This window comes from Gymnogyps californianus, chromosome 1 (assembly GCF_018139145.2).
Source record: "Gymnogyps californianus isolate 813 chromosome 1, ASM1813914v2, whole genome shotgun sequence".
NCBI classification, from domain to species: domain Eukaryota; kingdom Metazoa; phylum Chordata; class Aves; order Accipitriformes; family Cathartidae; genus Gymnogyps; species Gymnogyps californianus.
The window spans coordinates 161403971-161429924 of NC_059471.1; the positions used below are offsets into that span (position 1 = coordinate 161403971).

General features: G+C 46.1%; 2 protein-coding genes across 2 annotated transcripts in view; both read right to left on the reverse strand.

Moving 5' to 3' along the window:
• Nucleotides 1–17652, reverse strand: TMEM184B (transmembrane protein 184B). Its single transcript, XM_050915501.1, has 8 exons — nucleotides 17398–17652; nucleotides 14718–14883; nucleotides 11146–11236; nucleotides 10517–10592; nucleotides 7257–7348; nucleotides 6788–6957; nucleotides 5339–5533; nucleotides 1–3355 (listed from the first exon to the last, which is right to left on the reverse strand). The coding sequence occupies exons 1-8, from the start codon at nucleotides 17596–17598 to the stop codon at nucleotides 3114–3116; spliced, it is 1233 nt and encodes a 410-aa protein (XP_050771458.1). The 5' UTR covers nucleotides 17599–17652; the 3' UTR covers nucleotides 1–3113.
• Nucleotides 17645–25954, reverse strand: part of CSNK1E (casein kinase 1 epsilon) — a 38677-nt gene continuing 30367 nt past the window's right edge. Inside the window, exon 11 of the mRNA XM_050915500.1 lies at nucleotides 17645–17658. The gene's annotated coding sequence lies outside the window, so the exon portion shown is untranslated. The remainder of the gene's footprint in view (nucleotides 17659–25954) is intronic.

A 25954-nucleotide genomic window follows, 5' to 3' on the forward strand; every position in this document is an offset into this window, starting at 1 on the left:
TACAATCTATATTATCTCTATATTTTTATTTGTCATCATATTTGCTCATTTCTGCAGAGTATAACGTCACAAAGACCAAAATAGAGAGCGGCTTGTCGCTGAGCTCACATCAGTTAAACACGATAGGTACAAAACTAGGTGACTCTGTCTTATTTATCATACATTTTTTTTTTCAGTCATTTATATACAAAGAACTACTCTATATGGAAAAATAATAAACAAATCCCATGGGTATGTTACATGGTAAACAAGAAGGAAGGAAGGAAGGAGAGGGGAAGCAGGTGAGGGAGAGCAGCTCCAAGGGCCTACTCCTGGAACTAGCACATTTGTTGGGGCCCTGGGCTACCGTGAGCAGACCTGCAAGACCACGGATGCCTTGGCCTCCTTGGTCTCAAGCTCTGGGTCTTGTACGATATTTGTTTCTCCAAGCCAGAGTGGCTTCAGAGCCAGTCCTTGCTCTGGCACTTGCCTCTCGTGAGGGAAAGCAGGAAGCTCAGAGATGATTTTGTGTGGTGTTAAAAAATATATACGTATATAAAATTATAATGCATGGCAGCTGGCTGTTGTTTGGGCACTAGTTCTTCACCAGGCTTCTCCAAAGGCAGCTAGTGCAAAAGGGTTATACTTGAAACCACTACATACAGGAAGCTTTGAGAATATCCAGATCCTCTGCACAGCATATATATGCAGCATACATTTCAAAACAATTTTTAAAAAACGTTCCCCCAAGCCTGGATCACCTTCAAGCTCAACGGGGCAGTCCCAGAGATTTCAGATCTCAGCCACCCAACGCAATAAAGACTGGGGACAGTCACCAATTAAGTGACACAGGGACACCATGAAGGCCTGTAAATGCAAGGAAAGGGGAGAAAGGGATCATGTCCCATGCCCCACTTTCCTAAGAGAGAAGGGAAGTTTAACATAAATACCTCACACTAAAGGACTATTAATCAAAGCCATGGAAGATAGAAGGAAAGCCCATTCAATCTTCAGCCCTGCTTTCCAGGCGGCTTACGGCATGAGGAAAAGGAGTTTTACACCAAGCCCACACAAAGCCTGGCAGATAGCATTTGCATGTCCATTTAAGCAGCGACAGATTTAGGAAAAGCAGTAACTAACTGCATGGCATCGCAGGATGTGTGCAAATGGAGAAATCCAGCAGCAGAGAAGCTGCTGGATCCACTGACCTTGCCTCTAGCTCCCTCAAGAGTCAGCACCGTTGCTCCCACCTGCTTCACCGTTCCCCCAGACACACAAGTACGGATGGAGACACTGTCCTTAAGCCTTCCCCTATGTTATCCTCACAGCAAGGAGCAAACCCGCCTCTCTTCAAGCCCTTTTCCCCCCGGCTCCTGACCGCACGCTTCTGGCACGGGTGCTGAGGAAATGAGGTGCTCTTCGCTCACAGTCGCTTCTGAGAAAGTGAATGATCAAGCACATAGATTAGGATACAAGAGGAAAGGTAAACTCCAGGCAGTAAACCAGACCCCAGTTCTCCTAGCAGAGCAACGAGGGGCAATCTGGAAACGCACAGGTCTGCTGATGGCAGGGCAGGCATCAAGTGGGAGAGGAACAGAGAAACTACAGCCAAGAAGAACACAGCAGCTTGCTCCAACCTCTCCATTTTGCTTCCTGTTTGGGGGTAGGGGCATCTGATCTGTGGCACTTGAATGTGCTACCCCCTCCTCCCCTAGACAATTTTAAGCAAGCAAGACGCATTTCCTGGTCCCTGGATAGATCTACAGAGGGATCGTTTTTATTTTGGCTCCACCAAGTACCTAGAGGCCAATCCAAAACCCAACAAAAGCAAGAGGAAGCTTCTTTTCCCACTCCCATGGATGCTGGCTCCACCCTTGATAGCACTGCAGTTGCTGCAGAGCCTGTGAAATGTGCAGCAGCAGCAACTGCTGCCTGGGAAACTAAGAGGGACAATTTTAACCAGCCAGGTCATGTCAGGTTTCAAGTCTGCTCCAGTGTGGCCCAGAACAGCTATGGAGATAAAAAGCAAAGGAGTGTGCAACATCCCTTCCTGAATACTCCAGCCTAAGGGCAAAACTTGTGCAGCTCTCAGGGGAAGTCAGTGATGACAAGCATGGGGAGAGCTACCTGTGAGAGACCAGGACCTGCTCTGGCAGCTACCTCATGCAATCCACACCTTGAAGAGGGGCAGCCATGTCGGTGGGGGACAGGAAACAAGAAGAAAAAATGTTTTAGTGTTTACATATCCTCCTTCTCCAAAGAGGGGTGAAAGGGCCAGAGCTCTGCAAACTTCCACCACCTATCATGGTCAGTCCTCAGTCTTGTTAGCAGGAGACAGATGCTCCAGGGAGGCTTCTTGCCATAGGAACGCAGGGGAGATGCAAAGCTTGGACACCTGGCGATTAGAAAACCCCGCCCTTGTGAGACAGTAATTCCATCCCTGTTGAGCATCAACAAGCATCAGCTTTGATGGGGAGCAGGGGGTACGGAGGGAACGGAGGAAGGGGAAGAAAGTCCTGTCCTTTTCCCCCTCGCTCACTCAAGTGCAGGACTGCGCAACCAGGTGCTTAGGAGGGTGGGGGCAGATGTTCCTTACTAAGTATTGAAGGCAATGGCTATAGAGAGACCAATCTCTTGTCTGGTACTCAGGAATGCATATTGCTGCATCCTAATCCCACTTCCCAAGGATCACAGAGATGTTAGTACCAGGGAGCTGGGGCAGAAAACTGTGCCTACATCAACCATTCGGGAAGAGGAATACAAAGCAGTTGGGTTGTCCAGTTGGAAAAAAACCAAAAACATTTTTGGCCACAACTCCACACTCTGGCCAGTCAGGCTCCACACCAAGCTGGGCAGGTGTGGGAGGCCAGAGCCCCAAACCCTGGAGCTTTGCTTCAATTAATTCCAGTCGATTGCTGCTATAAGGAACGGGCTTGAGAATGGAGTCCCGGCCATGCCCCCACCTCTGCACTGCTCATCATGTCCGTACCCACAAAAGCTAATGGGAAGCGCCCACTTCTGCAATCTGCACTCTCTAGGAAGTGATATGACTTGCGTGTTTCTGCTTCAATAAATTAAAAAAAATAAAAAAACAAAAAAAGGAAAATGACAGCCTGTGCTGGCAGTTTCCCCTCCTAGAATTCATCATCAGAGCTCAGCAAGAGGGTCTTCTCGTTGTCGCGGGCACCCGAGCAGCTGTGGGAGCGCGAGATAACATGACTGCCATTGCGCCAGGGTGGACCATGCTCCAGCGTTGACTGCTGGGTGTACTGCTGGTAGGCTGGGGAGAAGTTGTGGATCGCATCTTGGACAATGTCATGGGGATTCATGGTCTCCTTGAGGCTGCTGGAGATGCTCTTCATGGGAGCACAGCGACCTGTTGGGGTAAGATGGGGAGGGACAAGTGAAGAATACTGCTGCCTTCCCCCACACCCCTTAACATGAAGATAACCAGAACAAGGAACATGCACTCCTAGATCCTGCAGAAGTTACTTTACAGCCTTCCTTAAGCAGCTGCTGAGGAAATGCCACACAAATGGTGTCAAGTTTTACCAGTAGTGCTCCTAAATCCAGCCACTGCTAGCCAAGTGAATCCACCTCAGCACCAAATGGGGGACATGCCATAAGAATGGGACATACCCACAGCGACAGCCTCCCCTACACACTACCTGTGCTGGCTTGGGCATGCAATGAAGACAGTCAGGTAGGGAGGTGCTCCTGTAAAGGGTTTCAGAAGAAAAAAAACTACGGAAATTCTAAAAATATAGGAGAAATGGCATTTGCCATTCCCACTCATTGGAAATTAGACTGATAGGCGGTATCAAAGGGCCCATAGGAAAGAGATCATAAAAGTGGAAAGCAGCACAAAGGAGGGAAAGGAGGGGGAACAGGCAGTACTAGAGGCAAAACCACCCCGTGGGTGGAGGGTGTCACAGTAACACCACGAAGGAAGCAACAGTTGGAGATTGTCCCACCCAAGTGCTGAGCACAGAGGAAGGCTGTGTGTCCTTCTAGGAGCTGCCATTTCTTATGGCTCCTAGGCCCCATTTCCAGCATGGGATTCTGGCTCTGCTCAGTCCTGGGGATGCGCTCCCCAAATGACCAAAGCATGCTGATCATCTGTGGCAATTATGAAAGTGAATGGAGGCCAGGGTGAGAGAACAAACCGGCTCCTTTGAGAACCTGTGCAACTCTTTGGAGAGAGATTCACACAGTCCTGACAGAAACGCTCTAAAGCTAGGTGGTGCCACTGCCCACGGGGCTGTTTTACAACTTCTGATCCAGACAACCCTAAAGCAGCTGTGTGAGGCAGTCAAGTTACAGACCTACAAGGAAGGGTGAACAAGGAACAGAGCAGGCAGTAGGCAGGCTGGGAATCAGGACAGAACAGTATCCCAGTTAAAAACCAACAGAGACAAACACACAGAGCATGCTGTACCTACCGTATGGCCCATATGATGGAACAGCTGCATCAGGGACCAGTGGCCAAAGCAAAGGAGAGATAAAAGGGAGAGGAGAGAGAGACAGAAAGAAAGAGAGAAAGAGAGAGAGGAAATAACAAGAACTGAACAAGACCCACCACCGAAACATCCCCCACTGTACTGGCCAGCAGTTTACCCTTTCATCACCCACAGATTTCATCTCCCCCAGCTGCGGCCACTGTCCTTCCAAAACCTCTGGGGCTGGCTGGGATGGAGGGATCATCTACATGAACACTGCCCAAGGGCTGCTGTCTTCCCACACCTCAGCACAGACTGCCCCCAGCAGGAAGGAACCCCTTTATTTGGAGAACACTGAATGTACTTGCACAGACTGGGCACGAGAACCCCCTTTTCCCCAAGATAACGTCCACCTCCCTCTTCCCCAGCATAGGATTTCTAGCAGCCCAGCCCTCACAAGGACGAGGAAGATCCTCCTCGTCCAAGCCAAACATATTGCCAAAGCACAGCCTCATCTTCCTGAGCCAGATTCAAAACAGAGCCTGTTTCAGGCCCTGTCCCTCCTGCCTTCAGACTGTTGCACAATCTGGAGCAATGGAGTTCCCCTTTGGGGAGACAGGAAGAAGGACAAACCCATTCTACCAAAAGGATGCAACTTCTTGCAGCCCTCAGGTCTGCAACAAGCTCTTGTGGGTGGCATAGTGGGGAACTGAAAAGGGAACAATGCAATTCAGGCAAGGTTTCTGCCCTGCAGAGCCGTTGCACAATTAATCTGTTCAGACACCACGGAGGAGGGGATGTGATGTTTTTCCAAGCACTCAGATTGGGAGTCATATCAGTGTGTTGGTTGCTAGAGGGACCAGTCTCCACCCAGTCTCGCTACCAAACAGACACGCCATATGCGCTGGCATATTTCCTACCTTGGGCATCAAGTCTCTTGTCCACATACACCTTGTATGTGAAGGCATGGCGTAGGGCGATGGCTGCAAAGAACATCTCCACGCAAATGATGAAGTCCTGATACCCAGCAGCTACAGTGCCTTCACCCACAGACACATTGGCAGAGTGGATTTTGGGGATGGCGCCACACTTTTCTAAGATGGCCAACAGCATCCCTAAACAAAGCAACAAGCTCATGTAAATGTGCAGAAAACATGATTGCATCCTAACTGTAAGGAACGGAAATAGCTGTCTGTGCTGTATGTCCTAGATGCAAACCCATTTAACGCAGGAGCTACAAACAGAGCAGGCTAGATACTCCCATCTACACTCACCTGCACAACAGAGAAAGGAGGAATAAATGAGACAAATATGTTCAAGCAAAGAATGTTCAAACACTGACCCTCTTCTATTCTCAACTGACGCATAATCTGTGGAACTAGCTGCTGCAGAACTTACGTCCAAAAGGGTAAGAAGCAGTCAGATATTTCTGTGAGCACTTCTGTGATCTCAGTACTTCCACTAGCTAGAGCAAAAATTGAGGTAACAGAGCTTTTCATTTACGCACAAAGTGGTTTTGACACACCATTAAAAGAAAGATATTTCTCCCTGTACATAACCAGGTGGCTGAAGAATTCCAGAGAAGGCAGCAAGTGTGTGACCAGATGGCTGAAGATGATAAACTAGACAGCTTATTAGTTTGTCTGTGGACAGGGAGGATGGGCCATACTCCAACAGCCTAAATTCCATCTAAGTTCCTACTCAATTAGTCTTTGAAGTGCAACTCGGTAAACTTAAGTAGGGCATTGAACAGGGAAATGCTTAGAGCCAATTAGTAAGAAGCACTAAGCTTAGGTGGAATTTCAGCTTTCTGAATGTGCCTCTGCATCATGTGTCCTTTCTGAATGTCCTTTCTGAATGTGTCCATTCTGAATGTTCTTCTGCTCAGTGGTGGTTCTGTGGCAGCACACACTGCATTCAGCCAGCTTGCTGCTTCACATGAATCACAGACATACCATTAAAATTTTATTTATAGAGCACTAAAAAAAAAAAAAAGTACTAAAAATTTTTAGATGTGCCACTTTAATCAATAAAATGGCAGCATGCAGATAAAATGTTGGCAGCTTGTGCTTTATGATTGTTCCACGAATGCAAAGGACTCTTCATCCAAACAGCTGATTTTGCCACGCAGATATGCATGTGCACATGCACATGCACAGCGACAGTGAGGATTCAGGAGCACAGAAACAAAGATGAAAATGAGCAAAATAGGTTTCCCAGAGAAAAGCAAGGAAAGACTATAGAACAAATATAATAATAATACAGAAAGACATTCTGGCTATTAATCAGCATCTGGTCTATCAACTCTAGTGTCTGAGCCCCTGCAGAGAACTCTTTGTGCCTACCAAGGGAAGGGAAAAGCAGCTCACCTTGCCAGAAGGACAGGAAGATGACAGACTTCACCATGAAGAACTTGAGGACTGGGCTATAAGGACTGAGCAGCTCACGTGTGGCGAAGTAGAAAAGGAAGAGGGCATACAGTGCCAGGCTGACAGAGATGTTGTAGATGATCGTCACATAGAGGTAGCCACTGGTTACACTGAAAAGAGAAGATATATGAATGCCTGAAATTTCAGCATGATCTTTTCCCCTTGCCATTGTCACTGGGGAGTTCTGAGACTCCATTTCCTTCCTGCTTCCCTGTCCCATTCCCTTCCCCAAACCGAGGCTGAAAAAACCTGAAGCCAACAGGCTTACCCCTGCCTTCTTTTCTCACGTGCATATTCAGCCTGTGTTGTCCCCCTGTCTTCTCCCATGGCCCAGCACACACACGGACAATAAGCACAGCTGGGCAGAGAAGGGGCAGCCAAGGCTTGCATGCTAGACAAACAAACTTACTCAAAGTCACCATCCTGGTACTTGCCGAAGGCCTGAAGGATGACTGTGCTGATCGCCATGAGGGGCTTCACCACGCAGAACTGCAGGGTAGCCTACAGGAACGAGAAAGGAGGAATGAGAAGGCAGGAGGACAAGTTCCCAAACTAGCACCATGATGGAGTGTCCACTGGGACAACTCAGCAAGGCAACACAATCCAGCCCCAACAAGGAGTCTGACCCCGCCACTTGCTAATCGATTGTGCTTGAGGACTGCAGCACTCAAAAGGAGATAAAGGAGATTCAGAAGAAGTATGTGTGCTATCTACTTGTCCAGAATGGGAAGAAAAACCTCTCTGTAGGTTGCTCCTAGAAGCTGCTCAGCTGCTCTCTTCCAGAGCTGTTTTTCATAGGCTGTGCTGCAGCACATGTAAGCACGGTAACAGCACGAAAAACAAAAAACAAAAAAAAACCAAAAAAAACAAACAAACAAAAAAATCACACGCTGTGCTATAATACGGACACAGCAAGTTTAACAAAGGGATACTGGGGAAGGGAAGCAAACTCCTATCCATAGTTGCCATAAAGCTAGGCAAGAATGTCGCCTGGATAGGAGGGGAACCCAGCTCTCTGAGGAGGAACTCTGACAACTGCCACCATATTAAGGCATCTTGTATACACAGCGATGTGTGTTGCCAGACAGAAGTTAAGAGCTATTCTGTTGTTGCCCACACGACCTTTACTGAATCTCCCCAAAGGCTCCGTGTCACTTGGGATCAGCTCTATCCACTCTGCCAGTATAAATCACTGCTCCTAGTGGGATGACTCCTCTCTCAAAGCCACTCCATTCTTCATCTTCCTGGAGACGTTGAACTTCGAGGTCCTAAGAGAGTGGAGGGTTATGACCCTAAAAATGCCACCCGTGTCTCCCTGAAGGAGGCTGGAAGAGCGTGGGCAGGTGCTGACCTGTGCACATGTGGGGAGGGCTGTGTGTGGAAAGAAGGTAAAACCAAACAGGAATAATTGCTTTGGATACGATGCAATTTGTTAGTGGTCATAAGACTTCAAGGAGATTAAAAACCCCAGCACATGCCAGTTAGTGAGTCACTGTAAATATGTGAACTGGAAAAGGTCAAGCTAATTGGTAAACAACTCCGTCCTCTGAGCTTCCCCTCCTTCCAATCTGGGGATGTTTTAACCATTTCCCTGCAATCCAAACCACCACGTCCTATTTTTAGTTTCTTCCCTAGAAGATGCTACAGCATAGGGGAAGCACATGGATGGTGTGTGACCCATCTGTGAGGGTCACCAGACATAGACCCAGCAAAGAATCTTGATCAAGACATCTTTAAGGAAACAAGCTGTCCAGATTTGACACCACAGCCACCAGCGCACCACCCGACGGCTGGAGGGCCGCAGGCAATGCAGGCAGACTGACCGACCCACAGCAGGCACCTGCCTGACAACAGCTTGGGGTGGGAGTGAAGATGGAAAGAAGGAATGGTTATAACACACAGATTCCTTGAGGATGAAAGGGTTTGGAAAGAGCAGAAAATGGGTAGGTGGTGGTGGGAGGCAACAGGAGTGCTGGAGATGCTGAGAACAGGGATAAAATGAGCAAGGTGCTCAATTCCAGCACATTCCTCTTCCTGATCATCACGATGGTGGATACTGCACAGATCAGCATTGAGATGTGCTCTGTTGCCCTTTTGCACCAGCCTTCCCAGGAATTTGCATTGAAAAGTCTTACTTTGCAATCCTGGAAGTCTAGAAGTACCAGAAAGTGAGTCTTGGTGTCAAAGATTTCTCACCAACGCAACATTTAAGCTCGAGCCAAGAAGGACGGAAGTATTTAAACATCCCTTTGCAAGACACCTCCCTCACAGCCTCCACAGCAGACTTAGCAGCTTGAAAAGGGCAGGCCTGACTAGAAGAATTGCTGCCAGATAGCAGCAAAGGAAAAGCAAAATATCCACCTAAGCCAGAGTCACCAAATGAGCTGAGGATTTGCGGAAGCCAGCAGAACTCCCTCTCCCCCCACAAAAAGTGTTTCTAGTCTTCATTGTTGTGAAAAAACTTTCCAAACACAGCCAGGTGCAACCCATGTGGAGATAACTGCCAGAGGCCGTGGGACATGAGAAACAAGAGGTCTAAGGGAAACTATTTCTCCAGCACTCATTCACCTTGATGGGTGTTACATCTGCTTATGACATATTTAAAAGGTAAAAGGTAACATTAGGAGAAAAAGAATAGGTAATGCATCAGAATCAAACAAAGAGTGCACAAATGAAGCCCAAGAGAAACAGGCGAAGCAGCATACTGGGAGCAGATTAGAAAATAAAGTATCAGGGAAGAAAACAGGAAAGCCGTGAGGACAGAATATGGGACAGAGAGAAACAGAACAGAGAAAAGAAAGATGTGGTCCTTTGAAAAAGGCCAATTGTGCTGCAGAGATTAACACTGGATATTACTATGAGGCTGCATTGTACCTTTGATGTTCCTGCGTATTGCTAAAACACAGAAGATGGGTCATGATGTGGGGGAAAAGCCAGGGCAGATATCTAGACCCAGTGACTGGAATTACAATGACCTGAGCCCTTTCAAAGAACCAGACCTGCTTCACACTGTCTCCAGAGAAACCTCATGTGTTCATTTCAGCAAGTGAGCAAAGCCTTGAAACTCACCTGCTGTTTCATGGCAGCCAGAGGTGACTGACCTGGGATGAGCAGACAAGGGCTGTATCAAGGTTTAGATCTCCCCCATTCCCTCCCCCTCGACATACCCAATTCAGCACAGACACACACATCATGAGCAATACTCGGTTCCTCCTACAAAGCACTGTGTCACACTTAACCTCCACCCCCTCCTCAACTCCAAACCACAACAGCAGCACTGGAAATTCAGGAGGCTGTTACACAACTGTGGGGTGTCTGCAACACAACACAGCCATCAACTTCTTAAGGTTGGGACCTCTGCAATCCAGAAAGGGAAGAAGAAATCAGAATGTCTTCCCAGGGCTAATATCAGATCCAGGAGATCAACTGGGTCTTTGCTGGCCTTCCTGATGCGGGGTTGAGTCGAAAATGTTAAGATCACTCAGAACAAACAAACCAACCAACCCTGAAACACCCCCTCTTCTCAGCAGTCTGCAGGACTCTCAAAACGCTACTATAAACCCCCTCAAAGGAATGCTCTTCTCAGAAGTTCAGCAGCAAAAGGCACCATTGCCACCCCCACACACTTCATTCACTTCTGGAGGATGGCACAGTTCCTCCAGTCCATACCTGTTTGCAGAACCTCAGGAATCCAATCGAATAGGTCTTTCCCCACAGGCAACAAGTCCCATATACACAGCTGGACCTGAAAGAGCCAACAGAAGATGACAGGGTTCAGAAGCAAGACTTGGGCTAGAGTGCAAGATTCCTACCCTCTTTGTCTACCTCTCTGTAGCAAAGTTGCAGGACTGGTGCTTTCTCCAACCATGATACAATTACAGCCATACCCTCTTTCAGAGACATGTTTAAAACAACATCCTGACTCCACGCTCCAATCTTTTCTTTTTTTTTTTTTTTTTTTTTTTTTAAACTGAGTAGCATGGGGAGAAACACAGATCCCAGAGGAAGCACAGACAACCAACTGAAGACAGAAAAGATTTAAAGGAGAAGGGAATAAGAAAAGAAACAAAGGAGCAGGCAGGTGTCCAGAAAAGCTGTGCATCAGTCCAACTGGCCTAAGAGGATGTGATCAGCCTAATCTGTCTCAGAACAGGGTACTGATAAGTCATCACCACCCATGCTGCCCAGTCCCAGCAGACATTTGCCACCTGACACAGTTTTTTGGGGCAGGGATAGAGGCATGGTAGATGGGCACAGAAGGAGGAGAGCTTCGTGCTGTAAGCACAATAAATACTCACTCAATTGGTTTCCCTCTGATCTCAGACATGATGGAGCTCTCCCCTCCCAAGTACTCATAGCAGAGGCTGAGAAAGTTGTATATTACAAAGGCTGCAAAGACATCAGAGTAAAATGACAACCAACTTCAAAATAGGTGCAAGGACCAAGAGTACAGGCAACAGACCAAACATTAGCAGGGACTGCTTATGCAGCATCTTTCCCTTCAAAGCACTCCAGATTATTTTCACTGCATTTATCATCCTACCTCAGCACTCATAAGACTATCTGAACTGGAGTTTGGCCAAGGTCCCAGGCCAGTTCCATGAGTCATGCCGAAAGTGTCACAGGACCATTTAAAACTGTGGTCAGTCTCTGTTTTACTTGGCATCTGCAAGATGCCATTCTTTACAGAGTTCCTGTGCATTATTCCAGGACATTACACTGGTACTAAATAATTTGGAAAAGTTATCTCTGATCCATAAACTGTGTCTTATCTCGTGTATTTAACCTTTTAGGTGATGAACACAGTTTCTCTCTCCAACGTAAGCAGACTATGGACATAAGAGTTGGAGAAACAGAGGGTTTTTACCAATGAGTGAAACTCTGTTTTCATGTCTGGTGGAGATTTTTGAAAAACAGGCTCTCTGCTTCATTTCCTCAGAAAGCTGAAATTTCTTGCGTACTGAATAGCCTTCTCCTTGGGCTACCTCTTTTCTGCCTTCCCCAGCAACCTGGTACAGATGAGGAAGAGCCTTCTCAGACTGACCACTAATACTCTGCTCCATTTCAATTCTCTTCAAGGCTCAGTTTTGCCGATACATACAAACTGAGGTGAAGACACTGTGGGGAGGGCTCTCATCATAACTACAGACATGTTTCCTTTTCATGGGATCGAAACCCACTTAATTGTGCATGGAGTAAGCCTGTACGTGCCTTGTCTGCCACTCTCTTGACTTGTTAGAATCACTGTTGGACCCTCACACAGTTGTGCGATTTTTTTGGGCAAGGACTGTACTCCTAAGTTTGCCACATACAGCCTTGGGGCAAAATGACAGACCAGGTGACCCTTCTTTCAATGTTATTTTCTATGATAGTCTGTACCTGGACATTCCCTGGAATGCCAACACCCAAATCCTGGTTTTGGCCCCCAGTACTGACATAATACAAAGAGAAAATAATTTGGGATGGAAACAGAAGTCTCGAGGAGCTTTGAAATAAGAACAAAAGCTTAATGATGTACAGTGCTGAGAAGCTGACCTCACCAAGCAGCCAGTTATTAGACTTGAGGTCAATTTTCCCACGTGGATGAACTTCCAAAGTCAGAGACAGGCATCAACTCTAATTCTTCTACAGGCATCCAAACTATGCCCTGGAAAAGACGTACTCAACACTCCCCAAAACGCTCATAGTCTCAAAACATTATATTTATGGCTTGTAGATGTGCCTAGCTGGCAAGAATGCTACAGTACATAAAAGCTAGTGGTATACCTGCTTCTATGTATGTAATTGGGATATTGTTATTCCATCTGTAATCCTTGTTATTGAACAAAATTAGGTATGTTCACACAGCAATGATTTGGCGAAAGCCTTAATTAGGAGAGAAAACACCAACCACGGAAGACTTATTTAAATAACTGTGGTAACCCCTTTTGCCTGCAATTTTCCTGCAACTTAGCTGACAGCTCCCAGCACCCAAAGGAAAAGCTGAGCTTTCCCTATTGTCCTCCAGTGACCCCTGCCCTCTGATGTGGTCATTACAATACCAGCTGTCCATTCCACAAGCACTAGGGAAGAGATGACATCAGAGGAAGAAAACAAAACAAAACAAAAAAAAAAAAAAAAAAGAAAGGGGAGGGGGAAATATCTGCCCCTCTGTCCCCAAAAGAAAAGAGTGCTAACTATCAAAGCTCACTACACCAGCAAAAGAACTCTTCTCCCATTCCTGATCCACATTCATCAGATGGTGCTCATGACATCAACATAACAAAAAAATCTACTTGTGTCAGTGTTAGCGACACCCAGGTTTACACAGAAGCAGAGTCATGTGAAAGAGCAACACCAAAATATGCTCCTCCTAATGCACACTATGAAATACAGCCCATAAATGGCCCAAGACAGCTTTCAAAATTTATTAGTAGGGTCTTCTCCCTGCCATTCCCTAACAGAGCTCCTCCCCGACTTCGCAACCTAAAACCTTCCCAAAAAAGAAAGGATGAGGTGGATGGCAAGGGAGGGAAAAGAACAAAAAGGCTGTTTCAAAGCGATCCCCAGAAAAAGCGAGGGAGAGAACCTGCTGACCGAAGGTGCTTTCACCTCCACCTGTAGTCTTCTCGCACAGCCCACCGTGCCGAGGTGAACTCCAGAGCACAGGCTGCCTCCTGAGCAGACACTTGGATGTTTGCAAACTCCCCAAGCAAGCGAGGCAGAGGGATACTGGCTGTTGCTAGGAGAGGAGTTTTGCAGAGTGGCAAGCTTCCTGCTAGACCTACACATGCACGCAGGGCGGGGAAGGAAAAAAAACAGGCCCAAACAAAGATGCCTTCTGAATCACGTGTCTGCATTTGCCATCTGCTGCTGCATCTCAGAGCATTGTCGTGGATGTGAAGGAGGGCCTGCTGGTCCGTTCAGCTGATTCACTTGTTCACATTGCCAGGGGCACCTCTCTGCAATGCAGATCTCACCAAAACAACTGCACCAAACAGTTACGATTTAATGAGGGTATGGGCAATAAACTGTCATCAAAAATACACTGCTAGAGTGCAGTATTCCTGCTGGGTGGGTAGAGGCTTCTTTCTGGATGAGATCAGGAGGGAAGTTCAGATAGCATTTACTGGAGAGTAACTGTTTCCCTCGTATACAATACAATACACAATAGCACAACACAATAGTGGTATTATCTGCAGCAGATAACCAAAACCAAAGCAATCGGTAACTCATCCTGAACACGGCACCCTCTCTCCTGCAGGACTCCAAAGCACTTCACACCTCACCAACCCCAGCAAGTGGTGGCTGTGCTACCCTGTGCAAGCACACCAGTGGCCAAAGGATGGGACCAGAAGAGTACGTTGCTAACAAACTGCACCAGGAAAACAGGACAAAGCAAGTGTCTGGCTGCTGAGTAAGTGCTGTCAGAAAAGCCAGGAGCTAACTGATACCTCGCTTTATAACACCCAGGTAGAATCAGATTTTTGGCTTTACACTTTCCTAAAGCAAAGGACCCAAGAAAATGGTAAACTTCGTCTCTACAGAACATTGGAGGGAAGGCTCAACACATCTTGTCATGCTCAGAGGCCAGTGACGGAGAAGGTCAGGTTGGATGGGGCTTTGAGCAACCTGATCTAGTGAAAGATGTCCCAGCCCATGGCAGGGGCGTTGCACTAGATGATCTTTAAGGTCCTTCCCGACCCAAACCTTTCTATGATTCTATGATTTTCAGTCACTGAGCAAGCCACGGTCATCCAGTGAGGCACACCGTAAAACTTTGTCTCAGTAGGTGACAGTGATGCTTTCTCCATGTTCCCAACCAGAAGCAAAAGTTCTCTCAGGGCAGAGACTTCCCATCTCCCCCATTTTCTGTGTGACCCCTCCTTACCTTCATAGCAGTCCCGCACTGTGCCAAAGTAAACATAGTACTGGTCATTGGTGAAGAACAGGAGACTGAGCCATGAGTCAAAGGCGTAAATGGGCACAATGAAGAGGATCCGAACAATGTAGCGCTGTTCATTTGGGCAGCTATAGCAGCGAAGATGCATGTAGATCTGAGAGGACAGAGAGGGGAGACCAGGATCAGCGGTATATGGAACAGAGAGGAGAAAGTAGAACTGGAGACCCAATTGGGCCAGGAAAAACAAACTCAGTAAATCACCTCTTGATTGCCTCCAGCAGCCTCAAGGTGATGAACATTTAAAAAAAAAAAAAAAGAAAGAAAAAAAAATCACTGTTATCATATGGCATTGATATAGCATCCCTTAGTTTGCAGAGAGGGGGAAGGAAGAGGAAAAGGAAGTGGAGGCATTTCTAATCTAGTTTCTTATAGGGAATTAATTTACTGTTATTATCATCACCTTGCCCATATTCTTTTGTTCATACCTTTTTTTCCCAATTATCAACCCTATATTCCTGCTATCCTGTTTTAAGTACCTAAGATTCACAACACTGCAGGCTGCTTTTCTCTGAAGAGGGAAGGAGCATGCACTTAAGCGCATGCTCATTGTAAATACTCTCACTCTCTTGGCAGTTTTGGATGCTTTCGAGACTTTCACCTGAAACAACCTAAGAGAGCCCTTCACAGCCCTGCCAAGAGCTGATAAGCCACAGCCTGTCTGCTCAAAAAGTGCCATTCTGCACATCGGTGACAACACAGCCACGAAGCGTCAGCCATCAAGTGAGCACCGAGCTCACGCACTGTGCTCAAAGGAACCACGCAGCCACACCGCCTGTTTTGTCTGACTGACTGCGCACATGCCAATCCCCCTAAGTCACTGGCTGAGGGGCCTGCAATGTCCCCACCCTACCCACTCCCACTGCTCACGGTTTGTTAGCCATCATTAAATCCCACACCTAAAATGCTTTTTCACAGAATACCCACCTCCTGGGAAAGGTATTGACCACAAGCATACCCTGAAGATGAGCACCACTCCTGCAATGGCCTAATAACACAGCCAGAGCTTTGGCATGAGTTGCGGGTACACTCTGTCGGCCACGGAGTCAGCAGAGGGCACGTTCTCCAGAGGCAAGGCCTCCGTACGACAACCCTCATCAAGCTGCTGCCCCAACTGCTGGAATTAATAACAGCTAGTTTATTACATACTTGCCTCTCAACTGACCGATTTTGCTGCCTGAAGAGGCACAAGCATTTGTTTGAAGCTTCACCCTGCATTTGGGGGAGCTGTGAGGATTCTCCAGAGTCTAACGAAGCATACACTGATGATCTCGTCTTTCCCTCATAACGGAGAGGGGGGTTGTCTCTCCCCAGCTGTCTGTTGCTCATCTCCCCCTGCCTCTTGGCCAGATCTGGTCAAAATTGACTGAAGGGCTCAAAATACTTCCGTTTCCTCTCCCTAACCCATGAGGAGCTCACAAAAGCCTCATTTCCTAAGGAGAACAGGTTGAAAATAAACTAACAAACCTTAGGGATATTTTTTCCTTGTGACAATCCCAGTGACACACCTCACCCAGCACAGGGATAGCTGACACCGGAGTTCAGATGACTCTAAGCTTTGCCCTTGGGATGTCACAAGAGCCCTGCGATCCGTAAGCCTACGAGAGCACAGGAACCGCTGCCTTGTAACAGGACAACAGCGCATTTCAATCAACAGCGTCTCTCTGGCACTGATCTCCATTGGTTTCTTCGGAGAAGGGCATTAATGCCTAACTGTGCAATGCTATACTGCAGAGGAAAGATTTCTTCCTACCCTCAGTGGGCAATCAATTTGTGCTCTGAAACAGGAGGATCCATGGCATTTGTAATTGTTACCCAAGCTGGTGAAATTGCAGGTGTTACTCTTATTCATCAGTGACTAATCCATTTTTTAACTTCACTAGCCCCTGTACTCCATCAATAGGCTGTAGTTTTCTAGATCCTAGTCATCACTCTGGAATCTACGGACCAACAGGTACAAAACACAGGTTGATAAATAACAGGGCTTTCGTTTCCCCACTGTGTTTTTCAGTTCACATGACAACTGCGTGAAAGAGAGGTACAGAACAGGATGCAGGGTTTGACTTGTTCTGGCTCCCAGGACACCTGCCCCAGAAAGAGGGGAGGGGACAAAAATTAAAATAAAACATTTCCTGCTACTCCTTTCCGCAGTAGAGTTCAGCCTGTGGAATCCACTGGCACAGGAGATCAAAGGAGGTATGTCAAACAACAGATGACCACGATCATTTAGCTAACAGCTGACACAATAACAAAATGGCTAGATTCAGCTACAAGACCTGGGAAAGGATGGCTTGAGATAACACACCTTTCTGCAAACACTCAAGAGATGGCCAAATGTTTTACACCTGCTAGTTATAAAGAGTTTGCTTCCTCTCCATTCACACTACAGAAACGGTCTGAACCTGAGCAGAAAAAGGCCTTCATACAAAAGTCGCCACCTTGATCAGCACAGATAATATATTAGACCCCAAAGAAGAGGTCCTGGTACGACTCCAGAGTCTGCAAACCCCCATCACACACCTGTATCTGGCAGAGATATGCCAGGGGATCATATGTGTTCCTCCACGTATGGAAAAGAAAAGGATGAGAAGTACAAATGACAGGGTTTTACCTGATGGCAGGTGATGAGCAAAGCTGTCCATACAAAGAAACCTGAGATGGCCTGAGCAGCTGTGGTCATGAGGAATATTGGCTGCTCCACAGCTGTGGGGCTGCCATCCTCTGGCATCCAGGAGAAGTTGGGAGCCACAGCCGGAGTGGTGGCAGTTGACCCCAATCTGGGGGCTGCAGTGATGTCAGTCATCACTATCATGGTGCCTTTTGGTGTGAGGTTCCAGTTGTGATTGCCACAGAGCCGCCCACAAGCCAAGACCTGTCAAGGAAGAGAACCAAAAAGCAATTGAACCCATCTGACAGGACTCAGGAGCATAACAGTAACAGTACTTTGCATGTCTCACATGCCTTTCACCAGGCTGCTCACATGCTTTACGAACAGGACCTGGATAAGTCTGCCACTGCCACCCCTCGTGATACAACAAATCACATGGTACTCAGGAACCTCTCTACCACTCATAACACAGCCTCCCCAAGATCATGAAACACTGCCACCGCCATTGTCACCACCCTTCTGCAATAAAAATATTTAAGAACAAGATGAATACAGCATTCACCTGAGATCAGAAGGAATTATCTAAATCGTCCATACTGGAAGATGACGGGCACACTTAACTTAACAGCTCTACTTTCCACAAAAGCACTGGCTATTCTACCGTGTCCTGAAAAGCCAGAGTGTTAGTCTTACGGTTTCATCTGGAAGGCAGCAGAACAAGCAGCAGCAGGCAACAAGAACATGCACCACAAAGTGTCACTGCGCAGCAAGGGGGAAAGAGCAGCATCCTTATCCCTCCAACAATCCCCACCTCTCCTACTGCCATTTTGAAAACCACACTCAGCCCAAAGCACCTTCGTTGGAAGGACAGGCGCTGAAAGTTCTCCTCACTAGACAGAAGAGCATGAAAGTGATGCTTTTACCAAACATCAGATGGCATGGTACACTTAGCCAGCCTGTCATTAATTCTGCTAACTTAGCATTGTTTTCTACATGACGTGAATTTAACCTGATTGGCTTTTAAAAGCCAGCTGACCCATGAAAACACACCCAGAACACAAGGATATACAAGATTTCAAAGCAGCACGACCCTTGGTCATTTCCTGGATGAAAAGCTATTTTCTTTCAACGGAAGAAATTCTTGAAGGTCTAAGATCTAAAGCAGCTGTTAGTTTCAATTTGGTTGTAAGCAGACTCTAATGTGACCTCTGGATTGGAGGAAAATAATCCACTTAAACCAAGATCACAAGCAGGCAGCCATTGGTTCTATCCACTAGAAGAGCTGCTGCTGATGCGGTTGTAGTAAAGGCATGGTTATCAATGGGAACAGCATAATACTGCCTCCTTCTGATAACTTCCCAATAGTTTTCGGGATACCCTTTCTGTAAAAGCGCAAGATGTAGCTCTTACGCAGGCCTTTAAGATCAGCAGATGGAAAGGGCTTTAGAAAGGCCAACTATCCATCGCCACAGTTTACAGCTGCAGCAGGGAAGGACACGTCTGTCATTTACTGACAGGTCACATGAAAGAGAACATACATCCGCAGACGAACTGCCCCAGCCTTGCTTCACCTGCAGCCACAGCTCAAATCAGGGAACAGGCACCCAGTAAAAGCAGAGGGCCAGGAGCAAATCATTTCCACATGCACACAAAGGTGTGCAAATGGCCCCTCCAGCACACGTTTTTCCAAACCACACGCTTGCACCAGCGGTGCACAGCACTCTGATGTTACGCCACATTCCACCTCATTTTTGCTTTCTTCCACAGGGGGAAGAGAACACATACAAATCCTGGGAAATATCCAGATTTGTTTAAGCAGATATTATCTTACTACAGAGGGAGCTCCACAACTGTTATGGTTTAATTTACAAAATAATCGTCAAACTTGGCTTTTCTTCATTCTTTCCAGTCGTTCTTTTTCCAAAATATCCCTGCTCTGAGTTACAGCTTTCCATAACTGCACGTACTGAAGGGTAATTCCTTTCCAGTCCTGATCAGTACAGGAGATATAACTGTTAAGTTTTGAGTTTCAAAGCACACACACATACATTACATTATCTATATTCTATCTAAAAATTTGGAGAGATGAAGGCTGGATGGAGATGTCACAGGGCAGCAAGGTTTTTATTGCTTTGAGAAGAAAAGGATTTCTACCCAAGTGACTTCTGAAGCAACTGAACACTCACAGTGCTGAGAGTGCTTCCACTAAGCTCACAAAGGGCACATCTAAAATGAAATCAGAGCAGATCCACCTGTGGTTAACCTAGCTCTAAATAAAGTCCAGCCAGATGCAATCCTGCACATCCCAGTGCACTTTGCAAGTTATGCAAGAGAGGAAGCTGCTAAGCCCTTCCTAAAGTTCATGGGGGAAAGGATCTCTACTGCAGACCACCAGTGGCAGGAGGGACAGGACCTAGAGCTCCACGCTCCAGCTAATCAAACTGCACCAACAGCACAGATTCAAATGCAGCACCAGTAACGTCAGCAGAACTGAAGATCTGAAAGGGAATTCCTCTGCTTCTCTGCACTTATTTTAAGAGAAGCTGAAAGAGCAAAAAGTGATCAACAAGCATTTTGACATGACAAGGGTTACGTATTCAGAAGCAAGGACACTTACAAGTTCAAGTTGTATATGTAACCTTAACACTGCCCCCTTGTGATTATACATCAACTGTCATTAATTACACGATTATGCATCATTCTTCACCTAATTCCCTTTAATTCACACAGTCATTGAAACTAATAACTCCTTCCAGCACTGTGTTCTGAAAGAAGATATACAAACTTTCTTAACCAGGGCTCCACTTCTCCTACCCCAAGCCCCAATCCACCTCACCCGTAAGCACCGTCCTGCTCCTCTAGGGTTGCCCCCGAGGACAACTTTTTAATCGGTTGATACTTTTTATTGGTTGTAAGCATCAGCTTGCAGTTCATTCTCCTTGCTAGTGAAACACGAAGGAACACTACTCCCGAATCTTCAAAATTAACATATACCTTCCAAATGATCCCTTTTAATCTCCTACAGTCCCATACATCATTGCTACAGTGACAGGTATAAGCAGTGCACAAAGCTATTACGCAAGACTACTGTATGCAAGAAGCTGAAGCTGTAAGAGCAATTCTGTACTATATTTAAGAAATAGATAACAGCACAGACGATTGGAGCCTTAATCAGGTGAATGGATTTCAGCTCATTCACTACCACCAGCTCAGAGTCTGCTAGCTCCTCTTTTGCCTTGTTAAAAAGAGCATCATGAGGGTGCGCTATGGCAACTCTCTTAATAGGCCTCATTTCTGAGATGCCTCTTCTGCACCGTGCAACAGGACACAAGCCTGGCACATCATTAGAACAGGCTTCTAGCAAAGGCGGTGCCTGGGAGGACGTCACAGCAAACATGCTGCCTTGACAAGCTACAGATCGAGTACCCTGGTGTAAGCAGCTTCCCTCTTACCTGACACAGTGAATGTGTTTTGATACTTGTTTCTTGGACACCTACCTCCATCACAGCCCATGTCAGTGCCACAACACATACCTTACTACTTCCTCTCACGCCTGGGGAAAAAGGTCCTTTCCAACAGCCACAAAGCTATTTCACATTCACCTTGATTTTCTCCATTCTCCCACTTTGCTACTCCAGCTGTGCAACAACCTGACAACAGTTAGGCTACTGGCTGGGATCTCTTTTCTGTGTACTCCTCCTAGCTGGCTATCTCTCTCTGTTGTTTCTTGTGCATTTTAAGCTCCTTGGGACAACCATCTTTTTGTTCTCTGCTCGTACAGTTCCCAGCGCTGCGAGGTACCAAACCATGAGGAAGGCACTTGACATTACCATATGGCAAATTAGGGGCATTTAGAGACCTGAATTACCAATGCAATACAAACCAAACCAATCTAATGCATAATAAATTTTGAAGAGTTCCTTACTCTTCTGCCATATCCTGTTTTCTCTGCCCATCTCTTTCACCTCCACCTCATTGCTTCCATTTCAAGGGAGAGTAAAGTTACTTGCACACTTATTCTCCCTCTCTGGAGGGCTCTCCTAAATATATCAAAGGAAAACATTTCAACACTTCTAAATTTCACTCTTGAAGCTTTCCCCATCTCCGACTGACTACCTTGCTCCCCCCGGAGGTAACCTGCAATATAGCACGTCCCAAACAGGACCAGGAGTACGGATAGCCAGGAAAGGCACCAAACTTTGGATACTGGAAACACGCACAGAAAAGTACATCTGGGTAAACACACATGGCTTTCGGACGCGGGCTTAGGTGGATTTCAGGATGGCCGCAGGAAACTTGGATCAGCTGGTACAATTCCTGTATGTGGGCTACATGAGCTTTGGGCAGTGCTTAGGTCTGCGTGAGGTCTATACACAACAACCCCAAACATGGAAGGCAGAGATGACAACCCCATCCCCAACAAGCTGTTACGTGTTCCTGCCCAGATGCCATTACAAGTTACGCACATTAGAGCAAGACAGGACCTTGTACTGCTAGGGCATTAGCTTAACCACCAACCAAGTACCAGCTTAAACTTATCTAACAGATCTTCTGAAAGCACTTTAGGTGTATTAGGGTCTGCTCTCAATGCAAGGAGGAGAAAAGAAACTAAAGCAAAGCATGTGCTATTTATATCAAGATAATTATCCTGATAAAAACCTACAGACGCAAAACATTGCTACTGAGATTCTTGATAGGGAAGGGGCTCCAACCTGCATGGGGACCAGTTCTGTTAGAGACACCACACCGATGTAAAAATAGCAGGGATGTGTCCACAGGGCCTGCATCCACAGAAAAACAGCAGCACAGTTATTCTCGATCAGGAGCGGATTGCCATTCCTGTGTCTTTGGGAAACAGAGGCCTTCTATCTCTAACATTAACATGGCAGCTTCTTCCACTGAAGACAAACTCAGGACAGTAAACAGAAGGGATGTGGCATAAGTGAAAACAAAAAACTTAATTTTTGGCTTGCGTAAAGGCATGGAAAATGTTACCACTGAGGAGGAGCTATTTCTACATAAAGATAAACAAACATAAATACGTAAACCTCATTTCTGACGCAACAAAAGTGGTGTAAGAGGAGGGAAGAAATGTTCAACCTCAGCCCTTCAGTTCCTAGGGGTACTTCTGAACACTTATTAAATCACAGAGCCTAGTAAAGGAGGAGCAGGCTGCCTGCTCTGAGCAAGACCAGCTCCGTTGTGCTGTTGGCAACAGCGCGCTCGCTTTGCCCTGGTGTCGGTAGGAAAAGAACCCCAAACAACATGACTCTGAAGCCGTTCTCTGCCATCTGCAAACACAATCTGTGTTTTTAAAATAGATCCATCTCCTCCGAGGCTAAAAGTATTTAATTTCTAAACTGCTGAGAGAGCAAAGAATGATACATAAAGTTATCCCATGAAAGAGTCTTAACAGCTAAGCCTCCTTCTGCTGTACAAGACACAATCCAACAAAACATGCACGACCTGGCTGCAAGGTTCTCCTGGAAAGCTACGAGGCAAGAAATGGCTCCTCCTTAAAACCTACTCCACACTTACTGTAGTTTTAAAAGTCCACCATGCTGAACTTTGTTTCTGTTAAGATACCACAAAACCATTTTCCACTCCCCTCTTAAATTCTTATTCCCCCATTAAATTAACCTTATTCTGGACCCAAAAAGACCAATGCAGAAGTGCCATGTGGTGGATGATTTAAAGTCTGTATTTTCTGCATCTATTAGGACACAAGCAAGAGCTTTACATTCATGAAAGCAGGAGCTTTATGGTTTTCAGAATGTCCCCTAGACTTACAAGGAGCACAAAAACACACAATAAAATGGTTCAAGATTTATTTTAGACTATTTTAATTATAAGAATGCCTAGAATTGCCAACTGGGATCAGCTCCTTTCATTGTGCTAGGTATATATTGCAAATTCATAATTGAGTTAAGGTCTTTTCCACCCCCCAAAGGCATGGCATCACCAGCTGATCTGGCAAAAGGTAGGAAAAGAAGGAGGTAGAGTGTCAGGACAAAATAACATAACGCTATGCAGTAAGAGAGTCACTGATGCAGCTCAAACCAGTGATAGCAATTAAAGAAAAATCAAATGCTTTTAAATTTATTACTTCTTAAATTGCTTTTGCTCTCTGGGGTGGCATCTAGTTCACTTAGCTATGAGACATGAAAAGGTCCCAACAGTGCATTTTTAAGCTCTCCAGTAGCATTAGCAAAACAATCTGTGAGTTAAGTATGTGACCTGGCATGCAATTTTTACTAGTGCAATTCATTTACATTTTACTATTCATGCTGGGCAAAGCTTTCTTAACGTCAAGTCAGTGAAAGTCACCCCACAACACACACTTCATACACAGACACACATACATAACTCCAAACACACGTGAGCAATACTGTGCTCAGCTGGAAGATGGGCATTTGACAAGATTTACAAAAACATGCAGTGACTGAATCTACAGTTATTGCACTTTGTATCAGCTTAATGCACTTCTCTCTCTGCACAACAAATTCAGATCCAAATGCAGTTCTTCGCAATGTTATTTGTCCGGAGGAGTAAGCACTCTGAACGCTGAAGAGATTTTGCCTGGTCACAATTTTCAAAACAGCTGTCAGTACAGTCAGTGAAACAAGAGAAAAGTGTCACTGGGACATAAAACCAGTAGCGTCAGCACAAGCAGAGCAGGAAGACCATTAGCCTCAGAAGCAGAAGGTAGAGGAGTCAGGCACCTAGGAGGACCAAACCGCAGGGCAAGGTACACACCCACTAAGCCATATTCAAGAGATGATCCAACGCCTACATAAGAGCATACCGTACACACAAACAATTTAACCTTCAACAAGGCCATGCAACTTCTTTTCTCATTTTAAGGAAATTAAACTCTGAGAATACCACAAAAATTTTCTCCACTTCCAGCTCACACAGCCCTCACCCATTTTGCTAATCCACACACAGTCATCCAAAGAAAGCAGCTTCCCCTCCCCACGCACCCATTTAAAAAACTCAGAATCAACAATAAAACGCTTTTACCCAGAGCCGTGCACTCTTCTTTCCAGAGTTTTTTTCTGCTCTATTAATTTCTGTTGTCCCGTTGTACTCACACAGCCCTCCTCCTCCCCCATCCTCCTCTTCTTTTTTTTTTTTTTTTTTTTGTGTGTGTGTGTGGACTGACCCACATTGTGATAGGTCAACATCCAACATCCAGTCCCTTTTTTGGAAGGGGACAGGAAAAAGAGAGAAAGGGGGAGGGAGAGGAGGAGAAGGGATGTTCCCCAACCTTCCAACCGCTCCTTTGAGAGCGGGATCAAGCACAGTTGGGCCATGTGTTGCGTCCCTTTCCCATGTTCCCAGCAACCCCACTCCATACAAACCAGTCAAGCCCTCTGCTCCCAGGGGAGCAACACAGAAAGACTACAAAGATATTCTGCAACTGGCAGAGGGGAAAGAGACAACAAGAAAAAGGATGTGTTGTAAACACTTGGGTCCTGCACGACAGAGGAAGTTTGCATTTCATTTTCCAAATTCTCAAGAACAAAGTCAAATCAGAACTTATTCCACCAGCACTTGCATTGATCCTTCCCTACCTCCAAATGCCAAGACAGAGGAGACAACAGTTCTAAAGTTGCCACAGTGTATACAGTTACCCTAAGAAGAATCAGAAGTCAAATTCTACAGCAGGATCAAAAGCCAGTGAACTTGTGGCACTCACACATGAAGGGAGGTTTTTTTTATATTGGAGCATACTTTTCCACACAGAATATAACGTACAGAATCTATCAGATCAGATCCATACTTAAATTTAGCAAGTAAATGCACTGGAAGAAGCCAGACTTCTTATCACAAGCCTAGGTAACTGCAGCAATGCACGAGGGAGATGGCACATCTGACTTCCCTAGCAATCATTCTCTGATGCAAGTATATAGCAGTGACGAGCACTGCAGAAGCAGAAACACTGATTCTCAGCAAAGCACCCAAAGCCACTCACTATGAAGCCATTCTGTTATTGTTAAAATAACATCTGATCTGCTTATTTTTGTTTGTGGGTTGTTGCTTTTTTTTTTTTTAACTCTGGACATAAGACACATACATCCTCTTGTTAATTCTGAAAAATCACCCACTCTTAATTTCATTACTCCTGTTCAACATTGCCCCCTCCACACTTCTCTCCTGCCCTGCTACTCTGTCAAGAAAAATAAAAATCGTACAGATGCAGACTTCTAAAAGCAGAATTAGGAGCTTTGTATTCCTAGACTCCTGGGAGAGGAGAGTTCCTCCCCACACAAAAATGCCAAGCCCAAAGCATTACCGCTTTGCTAGTTAAAGAATGAGCCCAGACACAGCATTTCCCTTACAGAAAAGTTACCTCTGGAAGCTCACAGGCAGAGAGCAATGCCTGGGGGAGGAAACCATTCTCACCCTTGCTGGCTAAAGCACAGCAAGTAGAGACAGCATCAGAGGGGAAAACATTGCCCAGCATTCTCTTCCAAAGGCTACTTATGCCACAGGAGCGGCTAGAAGCTGCTCACCCTTTCCTAACTCAGCACCGAAGTTGACCACAGAGGTTTGC

Excerpts from the sequence above, each read along its gene's own strand:
- TMEM184B (XM_050915501.1), bottom strand. The coding sequence starts at position 17,598 with ATGATAGTGATGACTGACATCACTGCAGCCCCCAGATTGGGGTCAACT. Across the intron at positions 11,237-14,717 it reads AGTGCGGGACTGCTATGAAG|CCTTTGTAATATACAACTTT; the intron begins GTAAGGAGGGGT and ends ATGTCTTTGCAG. Across the intron at positions 5,534-6,787 it reads CTTCCTGTCCTTCTGGCAAG|GGATGCTGTTGGCCATCTTA; the intron begins GTGAGCTGCTTT and ends TGCTTTGTTTAG.